Genomic DNA, 13,183 nt, shown 5'->3' on the forward strand with positions numbered 1-13,183 from the left:
AGCCGAAACTTCCATATGTCATATTTTTCAACACTAAACATAGGTAGAGAGGATATTCTGCTGTGGTTAGTCTCCATCAAAAAGAGAGAACAGGTAACAACAGATAAGGCAAATAGCAAGCACAAATTGTTCTTGCGAACAACCTGCTATGATACCAAATGTTACGTCCGGAGGGTCTCGAATAGGTGTATGGGGGGGAATACACCTATAGGCTATTTTTGTCAAGATCTCAATACAGAGATCGAAAGCGAAACTACAAACACAAACTCAGACTCTTGTTTACTGAAAAGAGTTTTGATCAAAACAGGGTTGACGACTGATACTGAAAGACTCTTCAGTAAGGAGTTATCAGTTAAGTCACAAGAACTTAACTGATGCACGTAAGGCTTCAGTCGAGTTTGATAAACAGAGATTTTATAAATCTCACTGACTATCAGAGGACAGATCAGTAAGACTGATAACACACGCAGCGGAAAACTTTTATTTCGCAATAGCCTTTTGGGTTGAGCACGTTGTTAGTCTTAAGTTTCTCTTTACAATTAATCAGTTTTCAGTTGAAGAGAGGAAGAGCACAAGTAAGAAATTAAATACTAAAAGCTGTAAATAACACAGAGATTTTTACGTGGTTCGAAAAACACTTCTTACATCCACGATCGGTTGATCAGACCAACAACTTCACTCTGCAAGTGCTTACGGGTGCACTGCAAACCGATGCTCGTGCTTACGGGTGCACAACAAACCGAAATGTGTGCTTGCGGGTGCACACAACCAAAACAACTGAAGATCCAATCTTCGGTACCAACACACCTTGTTGGATTTCTCACTCCTAGTACGAACTGGCACTAGGACCTCACGGAGACAGAGTACCTTCCTGAACTCCTTTTCAACTCAAACACTCGATTCTATTGGTCGAAGGGAGGTTAGAGATCTTGTCAACTGAAGTTCAAAGAACAAGTTCTTTGGAGTTAGTTTGACCTAGGCTTTGGATAATCAAGGTTTGCCTAAGGTCTAAGAGAATTTATGTAATCAGCTGTGACTGATTTTTGGCTTTAGAATTCTCTTCTTCGATTCAAGCTTTGGGGAATTTGAGCTTTGGCTGAGAAGCAATTTTGGCAGACCTTCAGCTTATATTGTTGAATCGGTGAAGATTGAAGTGATCCTCGAGCGCTATTTATAGGAGAAGTCTTGAATAGATCCGTTGGCGGAGAAAGTCTTCAAGAATTCTTCCGTTAGAGAGTAATTTGAACTTGGGCTGAGGCTTCAATCTTCGATGTTCCTTGTTTGGTGAGAACGACTATGTTGAAGAGCAGGAGATGTGACGTCTCTGATAAAGTATTCACCAAATAGGAATGACCTCTGCAGAGAAAGGACGATCCTGAGATCTCTGCATTTAATGCGGCTGTACTTTTGGAGTATGTGGCTTCCTTTGAACGTACTCCAACAGAAGAAATCTTGAAGACGTTCTCCGCCAACGGATCTATTCAAGACCTCTCCTATAAATAGTGCTTGAGGATCACTTCAATCTTCACCGATTCAACGACATAATCTGAAACTCTGCCAAAATTGTTTCTCAGCCAAAGCTTATAACCTCTCCAAAGCTTGAATTGAAGAAGAGAATACTAAAGCCAAAAATCAGTCATTGCTGATTACATACATTCTCTTAGACCTTAGGCAAAACCCTGTTTATCCAGAGCTTAGGTCAAAACTAACTCCAAAGAACTTGTTCTTTGAAGTTTAGTTGGCAAGATTTCAAACCTCCATTCGACCGATAGAATCGAGTGTTTGAGTTGAAAAGGAGTTCAGAAAGGTACTCTGACTCCGTGAGATCCTAGTGCCAATTCGTGCTAGGAGTGAAAAATCCAACACGAGTGAAGTGTTGGTACTGAAGATTGGATGTTCAATTGATTCGGTGGTGTGCACCCGGATAAACACACGGATTCGGTTTGCAGTGCACCCGTAAGCACTTGCGGAGTAAAGTTGTTGGTCTGATCAACCGACCGTGGATGTATGAAGTGTTTTCCGAACCACGTAAAAATCTCTGTGTTATTTACAGCTTTCAGTTTTACTTTCCTACTTGTGTTCTTACAATTGATAAACTGAATACTGATTAAATACAAAAAGAAACCTAAGACTAACAACGTGCTCAACAAAGGCTATTACGAAACAAAAGTATTTCCGCTGCGTATGTTATCAGTCTGACTGATCTATCATCTGATAGTTAGGAAGATTTATAGCATCTCTGTGTTAGCAAACTCGACTGAAGCTTTAACGTGCATCAGTTAAGTTCCAGTGACTTAACTGATAACTCATTACTGAAGAGTATTTCAGTATCAGTCGTCAACCCTGTTTGGTCAAAACTCTTTTCAGTAAACATGCGTCTTAGTTTGTGTGTACAGTTTCGTTTTGATCTCTATCTTGAGATCCATCTGATTTTCAAAAAAATAGCCTATAGGTGTATTCCCCCCCCATACACCTATTTGAGACCATCCGGACCTAATAGATACTTCAACTTAACATGCTTCATCCTTGAATCAAATCTCAGATTCTTTGCCAAGAATATAACCGTTTGGCTATCATTGTAGAAAGTTCTATTTTTTTTGTTTCTTCTCAAGCTCACCCAAGAAATACTACAACGATACAACCACACCATCTTCTCAGTGGTATTCAAACCTAGCGTTTAGTTTTATGGGAACGTTTATTTTTTTTTTGAAACAATTGAGGATTCGGGAAAGAGACATGAAACCCTAGCGTTGTTTGCTTCTTCCTGCCGCCGACATGGATTCCGATCAGCCTCGTGGTGGTCATGATCGTTCGGCCTTGAACCTACCAATCATCTCCAACAACTTCTTTCATCCGTCAATGGACAAGGCTGCTTTGGCCTCAAAGCTTCCGCGGGGAAACCCTAGTTTTGAGAACACGTCGACTGCAGCAGAAACTGTTGCTAAACCAGACATCGCAGTCACCGAAGGTGTTCGTAGGACGCAAGAAACTGCAACCACGATGAACTACGCTGCTGTAGTTGCTCCCAGGGTGCGCAAACCTGATCTTCCAGCCCATTTATATCAGGCTCTTAACACCACAAATCACAACGGAGTGGATACTCTGACTATACCCAAGGAATTCTATAAGTAACGTGTTGCTGATTTCAAGTTTGCCCTTATCGGTAGGTTGATCCTGAGGAAATGAGTGAAACCACGTTTGGCTCATGAATTAAAGGCTGATTTGCAGCGTTTATGGCAAATATCTAAGGACTGGCAATTAATACCCATGGGCAAGGGGTATTTTACTCTCAAATTCGATTCTTTGGAGGATAAAAAAACGGCGAAGAAGGCTATGATTCAAGAAGTATCAGGTGGTCATCTGAGACTTCGTGAATGGGTTCCGAAGTTTAATCCTTACAAGGAAGCTTCATCTCTGGCACAGGTATGGGTCCGCATCTATTATCTTCCTATTGAACTTTGGCACCCTGAAGTTATTTCGACGATAGGTCGGTATTTGGGTACTCCTATTCGTATTGATAGATTGTCGGCTGATGGAGAGGTTGGAAATTATGCTAGAGTTTTGATTGAATTGGATATGTCTCTGCCTCTTCGAGAATATGTCATGATTGATGAGGATGATAGCTCTCTCTACGTGGAGTTTAGTTATGAAACGCTTCCTGCTTTTTGTTCACGTTGTAAGATTACGGGGCATCCCACGGATAAATGTCGAAGAGCTACTTCTAAAGAGGATAGTACTTCGGGCATTGCTAAAGGTAAGAGTGTGATGGGAGTTACAGAACCGACTGCTGCTCTTAACTCCGGACAGGAGCAGCAAGCCGCTTGGCAGCCTAAGGATCCCGTCAGGTTTGAGACAGGGAACCTTAACTCCGGACAAGAACAGCAGAAAGTCACGGCTGCCTGGCAGCCCAAGGATCTCGTGACCGATCAGGTGAATGAGATGGAGCCTCTACAAGATGGATTGATTGAGGATTTGGGTCCCCCCAAAGCTGTCGGAAGGGAAGATCCGACGATCGACATTCCCACTTCTAATACCTTTCCAGAGGGGGTTGCAGAAGATGTGGATGATGGTGACAACACTGAATGCTCGTGGGTGGGCACACAACCACTTTGCACGTCTTTCCCTAGGCTGTACCGGCTGTGTGTTAACAGAGAGATCAGCGTTGGCGAAGCGGGAAGTTGGGTTGAGGGGGCGTGGATCTGGGGGCTGCAATGGAACAGGGAGTTGAGAGAGAGAGAGGAGGAGGCGGCCAGACAACTAACTGATGTTATTTCGTCTTTTGTTCCGGTTGCAGGAATTAAAGATAGCTGGATTTGGGCAGCTGCCAAGGATGGAAGATACTCCATTAAATCAGCGTACGAAGTGATTAAAAATCAGCGAAGTGACAGAGGTGCCCTCCGGCCTGACCTGGAAACTCTGGCGTCGATTTGGGATACGCCTGCCCCACAGAAAGCAATTGTTACTGGGTGGAGACTGCTGCACAATCGCCTCCCAACGTGTGACAACCTGAGGAAGAGGAAGATCAACTTGGGTGAGGAAGATCTCCGGTGTTGCTTATGCCAAGATCACGAGGAGGACGCAAATCATCTGTTCATCTCATGCCCGAAAACCCAAGAGCTCTGGGACGAGATACAAAGGTGGACTGGGATCAGCACGGCTCGCCCCTCCGCGGCAGCTGCACATTGGTTAAGCTTCAGCGAGTGTGGACAAAATAAGAAAGGTAGGAAGCTACTCAATGCAATATGGTTGAGCTGTTGTTGGCTTTTTTTGAAGAGAAGAAATGAGATTAGGTTCGAAGGAAAAACGTGGGAGGTTTACAACTTACTTGTGGAAATCAAGGTTAGAGTGTGGAGTTGGAATAGAATCTTTGGTTTAGTTGATAAAGTTTTGGATTTTGCACAGTGGTGCTCTAACGGGCTAATACCACGAGTGCTGTAAGTTTTGTTGGGTACCACTGGTGCCTTTTCTTTTAATCTACTTCAGTTTTGCCTGATCAAAAAAAAAGAGGGCTACATCTCCACCCCGACAATCGATGGATACGACTATTGTTACCGGTCCTGATCTGCCTTTGGTTGTGACGCCAGGAACGACCACGATGGAGGCTCCTCCCACTCGAGGCCGTGGGCGTCCGAAGGGGGTTACCAAGAAGGGGAAGATTTCTGAGTCTTCTATCAAGCATCGGCTTCGGCGTATAATCAAGAATGGTATGTCTTCGGATTTCCAGAAAACAACTAGCAGTGTTGCTGGTGCAGTGATGCAGAGAGCCGTTCTGGACACCCCTCCGATGGCTTTCTTGAATAAAGTACAACAAGCTCAGTCTGGAGGCGCGTCTATACAGAATTTTGTGGTTCACTCTCATTCTAATGCAGCTAGAGCTATGTCAGCCGTGGCTGGAGGTGTAATGATTCATTCTCCTTCCCCTAAGAAAAAATGGGGAGATATGTTGGACGATGGAGTTTCTTTGGATGAGGACTGCACTTTAGATTTTTGATCTCCTTGTGGGTGTTTTTGTCTGAATTTGTTTTGTTTTTTCACGGATTCTTTGTGATCCGGCCCCTTGTTTGTGCCTGTGCTCCCATGGGTTTTTAGGTCCCGTTCTCTTTCTTTCTTTCTTTTTAATAAAATTTCTATTTCAGCAGCACACCATCTTCTCAGTTTCTTCTGTTACAATTAAATACTCAACCTTCCTAGTAGACAATACAACAACTTTCTGCAACTTGGAAGTTCAAGATATTACCACAAGTAAAAACATATCTAGTTGTACTTCTTATCCAATCAAGGTCATTCAACGCAACATAACCCACCAACTCAACAATTAATCTTACCATTGAAACATATGCATTGCCCATTGTACATCTCAAGTATCGTAAAACCCACTTGACCGCTAAATATGTACATTGGTGCTGTTTGGTGCAAAACCACACTGATTTGAATGAACTAAAAATCGAACCGCACAACGAACGCGAGACTGAACTACATTGATTCATTTTTCTGAATTGACTGAAAATTTCACCGTACAAAACGATCGGTTTAAAATCGACAATCAACATCTTTCTTCCAAATCATGACATAAAGATGTCATGAAAATGTCTAACAATTAAGTAACATTTGTGCTAAGAAAAGTTTAAATACTATGATCATATACAAATTTAAATCAATTATTTACATGATAACTTAACGTGCCCATTCGACCCTCCAGGCATCTCCAACGTCAAAATACCTTAAAATGTTAATATGGGATGAGCATATAGAATATACTCAGTGTGGGAACATGCAATCATTGTCCACGTTAATAAAATGGTCGACACATACGCACTGCACTGTAATACTGATAACTTAAATTCGCACGGTGGCATACCAAGGACTTTAATGTCCTGGACCCATTGAGCAGGCCCCTGGCGTATAGGTTGCAACCTTAACTGTAACATGAAATCGCATTGTGGCATACCATGGACGGTGAAGTCCTAGACCCATTGAGCGAGCCTCTAGCTATATAATTTAATTCACATATGGCAAACACATAATATTAAAATGGACAACAATTAACCACAACATGTACTTAAATAAATCTAACACCTGGAAGTTGAGCTTTGAAATTCACTTGAATAATTTAAATTAAAGTCAATATCTTAGTCGCGCAGCACCTAATTCCATAAAATCAAACGATAAAATATAAGGAAAAATAGACTTAAAAAGTTGTTGTTGTTATTGTTGTTATGTGCTTCGTGTGTGTGTGTATGAAAAATAATAGAAAATAAGATTGGAAATTTTACCTCAGAGTATGATTGTCTACCATTAATAAAAGTTTTGTAGGTTTTTTTTTTTTTTTATGTGTTAATTTAACTATTTCAACATCAACCTATTTATACTAGTTAAGTTACTATTATTTTATTAGTTTAGCTTTGTTGAGTCATGTAATTTAGTCTTTATAGGCTTGATGATATAACTTCTCATTTATACACGTATCATGTAAATATACATATTTTTACATTTTGTTTTTATTTTATTTGTTTGTTTCTTGTTCCCTACGTAACATGCTATTTTAATATATAGGTATGTATATTGTTTATAAAAAAAAGTTAACAACTAAACATATATATGTATGCGCATTCCTTTATCTCAAGAATTTCATAAATAATTATCTTTATATAAATATCGGTTTATATATATATATATATATATATATATATATATATATATATATATATATATATAGGGGTGGGCTACCGTGAGAGCAGATCTTAAAATAAGAAATAAAAGCGATTTTTAATGTATGAATTTTATTTAGAACACGTTTGAATTCGCTGTATAAATGTATGAATCGTGAAAAATAATTTTTTGCTACCTTTGGGATTCGAACTCAGGACCATAAATCCATCCAACAGGATTACGAATCAACCGTAGATCTTGATGATCTGAGGACTGAAAATGATTCTTATTTTATATCTTAAGAAATCCTCTTATTTTAGCCCTTCCCTATATATATATGGAAGAGTTCAATGGAGACCACTCCCCTATATAGAGAATGAAGACCAAATCAGAGTCATTGATCTCACCAAAATCAATGAATCAGATTCATCCGAATTCTTCAAGTTTATAAAATCACATAAATTCCTCATTTTCCAATTCTGGGAACCAACGAACATTATTATGAACTTACGAACATAAATATGTTTATTTGTATGTCCATTTGTTTTTATACGAACATATCGACGAACATTAATATGTTCATTTGTTTTTTATACGAACACATCGACGAACATTAGTATGTTCGTAAGTTCATAATAATGTTCATTGGTTCCCAGAATTGGAAAAAGAAGAATTTACGGAATTTCCTAAACTTGAAGAATTCAGATTAAATTAATTGATTTTGGTTAGATCAATGGCTCTGATTTGGTCTCTATTATCTACATAGGGAAGTGGTCTCCATTGAACCATATATATATATATATATATATATATATATATATATATATATATATGGTTGAGTTCAATAGAGAATTATCTTTTTATTCATTATGAAAAAATCTATTCATTTTACGAACAGATCAACATAAGTTATGAACAGTCGTATTTAGTAAAAATAAAGAAAAACTCGCCACCAACAGGATTCGAACCCTTGACAAATTGCTGTTCATGTGGTACATTGATCTGTTCATTAAATTTATAGATCTGTTCGTTTTTATTTTACGAATTCTCTGTTCTCCACAATATTTAGCTTCTCTGTTGAACCCTTCTCTCTCTCTCTCTCTACATATATATATATATATATATATATATATATATATATATATATAGGGGCGCGCTCCAGTGAGACCCCCTATTTTTCGTGTAACATGAGTACAATGAATAAGACATATAATACTAATGAACAAAACGTATATCTAATGAACAAGATGTATATACTGATGAAAAATAAAATTTAAAAAATTCGTGATGAATAAGACATATATACTGATGAACAGGGCCGTATATACTGATGAACAATGCAGTATATACTGATGAATAACAAAATTTAAAATATTCTGCTCCCTCCAGGATTCGAACCTATATATATATATATATATATATATATATATATATATATATATATATATATAGGGGGCCGCTCCAATGAGACCCCCTAATTTTAGTGAGATCTAGGGCACGATCTGGTGCGTTTATTTTATTAATCATATAACTGATATTGTATCTGGAGGGAGATTTTTTTTTTTCGCAGGGTTCGAATCCTGGAGGGAGCAGAATATTTTAAATTTTGTTATTCATCAGTATATACTGCCTTGTTCATCAGTATATATGTCTTATTGATCATCCATCTCAACCAAAATTCAAACGATGAAGGGCTAATATATATGAATGGAGATTAAGTGTTTTGTCTAGATTATTATGAGATTATTTGGAAATGAGGATTTATTTCAAATTAATTTGAAGAACTTATTTATTTAATATATATCTTAGTATCATTTTCTTTATTTCATATGACCAAATTAAATTGAATAACCTATTTATTTAAAATATATTCAAGATCATTTTATTTATTTTATATAGCCAAATTCATTTGAATGTGGAAAACTATTGCAATTATATATATATATATATATATATATATATATATATATGAAAAACTATGTGCTTGAAATACATAATTTAAGTATTTCTTTATCTAGATCTTTAGTGATTAAGTTCAATAGAATATTAACGTGAGAATGATGAAAAGCTAAAATATGAATGAAAATTAAGCTTTTTATTTAGGTTATGAGTTTAATTGTGAAAATGAGGATTATTTCAAATTATATACATGATCAAATTAAATTGAAGAACTTATTTATTTAATATATATCTTACTCTCATTTTCTTTATTTTATATGACCAAATTAAATTAAATTACTTATTTATTTAAAATATATCTAACGATCATTTTATTTACTTTAACAAAGTTCAGTTTAAGAACCTATTTATTTTAGAAACATCTATATTTTATTTAGGTTTGCAAATATTGAAATTTAATTTCGACTTTTTAGATTTTGAATTATGAAGTTTATTATAAATTTAATGTGAAAATCTATTGCAATTATAAAAATATGTGGAAAACTATTTATTTAAAATACATATTATAAGTATTTCTTTATCTATATTTTCCAACGATTAAATATAATATCAATATCAATGTGGAAAAAATAGATGGCCTAATGTCTATATGAAGATTGAGCCTTTTATATAGATTATGAATTGATCGAGTTTTGGATAATTTCAATGTGGGATGGATGAAGAAAATATGTAAAAATGCCATATAATATAGAATTGACAATGATCAAAATACTAACTTGTGGGAGTGCCACATAGGATAGAGAATGAATGAGAGGTCTTCAATATGTATGCTATTTAATAATAGATAGATATTTAATATCCAATATTAAATAGCAGAACAATTACTGGGTGCCGCCTACCCAGGCATAAAATGCGGACCACACATATTGGGCGCCGTCTACCCATACATCGCATAACAGACTACATATATTGGGCGCCGCCGCCTACTCAAGTATAAAAGCGATCTCTTACTACTATAGTAAAATAATAAACATAAAATCAAATAGCATGCTTATCACATAAAATCACAAAATCTCTACGAATAAAATCATTAATCAAATTAATATTTTATTCTCTAATTAAATATGGGTTAATCAATTTATATTAGTTCTAAATCAATATAAATTCGCATTTAATATTATTATTAATTCAAAATTAATAATAATAGTTTAAATTTATTAATCTAATTAATAAATTAATTCTGAAAATGGGATATAATTATTAATTCAAAATTAATAAAAGTTTTTTCCTTTTTTTTTATAACTGTTTCAGCCCAACTAGGGGCATATAAAATTAAAACACAGGCCCAACCTTATTTAAAAACGCAGCCCAGCAGCCCTAGGGTAATCAGGCCCAGTCCGGGCCCAAAAACCATAGCCTTAAAACAATTTTCAGCAGCTAGGGCTTGAAGAAGAATTTGCAGCAGCAGCCGCCTCCCTCCGATTCCCGTCAGCCCCCTTTCGCCGCCGGAATCCGCCACGCCGACGACGTCGCAAGGACTCGCCGGCCGTTTCCTCGTCCAGTCGTCGTCATCCTTCAATCACCACTGCTCCGGTGACCAATGCAGTGGTTGAAGCGACGAAGTCGCGCCTCAGTGCGTCGACACAGTGGTGGTCGCGAGCCGCGCCGGAGGAGTGGCTGCGCGACGTCCGGCTAAGGCACGCCTTCGCCGGTCATCTCCAACTCCAGCCGCTATTAGTCCGGTGACCAAGTCACAGAGAGACAGAGAACCGAGGCGCGACGCATACAGCGGAAGGCTGTCGGGCGCGGCAAACCTGCGGGCTCCGAGCCAACGGCGGCAGACGGTCAGGCGCAGCACATCGGCGAGCCCCGAGCCGTCTGTCGCCGCCCCCAGCGATGGTCAATTTTCCGGCAGTTAAAGATGGCGTCAAACCAAGTTCAGTTTTGTAAAATCAATTACAAAATTTTGTTCAATTATTTGTTGCCAAATAATCAAAATTTGAATTTTCAAACATGTTTTCAAATCCAAGTTGTACATTTAATTTTACACTCTTATCAACCCAATTAAACATTTCATTTATGGTCTATTATCCACACACTCTCCAAATGGATGGTTTGAGCACACAAAATTTCCATTGAAAATTTATGGTTGGAATTGAAAATATGGACTACATTCCAAAACGATGAAATATGTGACGATAGGGATTTGACATATACCTGAAAACAATTAACATATACCTAAAGGTTTGCTCCCCTCCATACTCAATACCTAACAACGAGAGCATCTCACGGCACATGAGAGTAAATGGAGCATCGTTTTGGAGGAGCACAATGTTAAGTGCAGTCGCATTCCTCTTTCTCCATTACTATAAATATGATCCCTTTGTCACCTTAGTGTTTTCTACGACGCGTCCCCCCTCCAACGATCTTATTCTGTGTATCACATTTGATGTTCCATCTCGTGTTAAGACGAGATTAGTGCATGTGTATATTTTCTAAATCACCCAAACGAATTTTCAATCGAGAGGTCCCCAAATAAAGAGGAAAATGAGTGGGAGATTAAAGAGGCTAATCTAGTCAAAATTCCACAACAAAATTAATTAGCTAGGTCAAGATTTTGCTTTAGTCATGTTCCCTTGGGTTCTTTATCAGTCAGTTCAATAGACCAACAAAGCTACCAAAACTGCTTTTACAAACTAGCAATATTAAAAGTTAATTTTTTGCTGATATATAATTGTTGGTATATATCAACGGCATGCAGCCAATAATCGAGCTGAAAATCATAAAATTATTTTCTTTTTTATCTTACAATGTAGTAGACAAGTTTGGCAGAAGATTGATTCTTCAATTTTTATCTCTTGCTGTATGATATATTTAATCTTGCTGTTTATAGTAAATATGTCTGGCATCAGATAAAACTAGTAAATTCCATCTAAAACAATGTCTTGGTAATTTTCCTAGGAAATAGAAAGCAGTAAATCAAAGTTACCATATCAATATCACTTAATCTAATTAGGTTTCTTTCACTTGTCGTTTCGAGCTATTTGTCTGTGCATGTCTTCACACACACATACACACACTAGTTTCAAACCAATAATTTAAATAAAGATATTCAAAAACCCATGAATCCCTTTTCGGGATGCACAAGATCAACAGATAAAATTACAGAAACGAGCATATTTTCTTTGAAAAACAAACAAAAATAATAAAAGGGAAGAAGGAGATGAAAGAATTTACAGCAGCATGTTTTACATGCATATGTTTAAAAAAAAAACAACACCAATCACAATCCACTGATTCACACACTCACACACACACACACAAAACAGAAAAAAACACAACCATCAATAAGAATTTACATCTCTTCATATATCAATCAAACCAGAACAGAAACAAGTACGAAGATCCACCTCTCATATCTCACCTACACAAACCAAAACAAAAAAAAACCCAAAAATAATCCAAAAAAAAAGACCACCCCCCAAAAAAAGAAAGAACAAAACAAAAGGCCTAGAATTTCTTTTTTTTTCTCTCCACTGCATTAACCTGACTCACGCCTCCACCAAACCTCATCACACACACACACACTGAGAAAAAAAACAAACTAGCTCATCCCACCACACCCTCATACCTTGTCCTTTTCTTCTACGTGTTGCTGGAGGAGGTCGGGGAGGAGGCGCAGTCGCAGGCGGCCATCTCCCCCTCGACCTCCCTGCGGTGGAAGTTCCGGTGGCAGCCGCAGGCGGCGCAAGTGAGGGCCCCCGCCGTCCCTTCCTCCCCACACGGCATGAACTCCCTGCACCCGTCCACGGCGTACCCGCCCACGTTCGCCGCGTGGTTCTTCTGGCACTCGCCGTACCTCACGGCTCTCACGGCGTACGACGAATTCGCCGAGTTGCTCGACTGGTGGTGCCCCTGATCGCCACCTCTCTTGAACACTACTTGCCTCTTCTTCATCTTTATAAATAAAAAATAAATAAATAAAGTTTAGGAAAAAGTGGGGGTGTTGTCTGAAATTAAGAATATGATAATTAGATGTTAGAGAAATTTGATTTGGGATTAGGATAAGGAGAGATGGGAAAAGAAAGTGGGAAAGCTAGGTCATTTTGTTTTGGTGCAGGGCCAAACCCTAACC

General features: G+C 37.8%; 1 protein-coding gene across 1 annotated transcript; it reads right to left on the reverse strand.

Annotated features, from left to right (window-relative positions):
* Nucleotides 1–12,394: 12,394 nt before the first annotated feature.
* On the reverse strand, nt 12,395–13,183 carry LOC131004858 (mini zinc finger protein 2-like). The gene has a single exon (XM_057931608.1). The coding sequence runs from the start codon at nt 13,003–13,005 to the stop codon at nt 12,694–12,696; it is 312 nt and encodes a 103-aa protein (XP_057787591.1). The 5' UTR covers nt 13,006–13,183; the 3' UTR covers nt 12,395–12,693.

This window comes from Salvia miltiorrhiza, unplaced genomic scaffold, assembly GCF_028751815.1.
Source record: "Salvia miltiorrhiza cultivar Shanhuang (shh) unplaced genomic scaffold, IMPLAD_Smil_shh original_scaffold_464, whole genome shotgun sequence".
In the NCBI taxonomy this organism is placed as follows: domain Eukaryota; kingdom Viridiplantae; phylum Streptophyta; class Magnoliopsida; order Lamiales; family Lamiaceae; genus Salvia; species Salvia miltiorrhiza.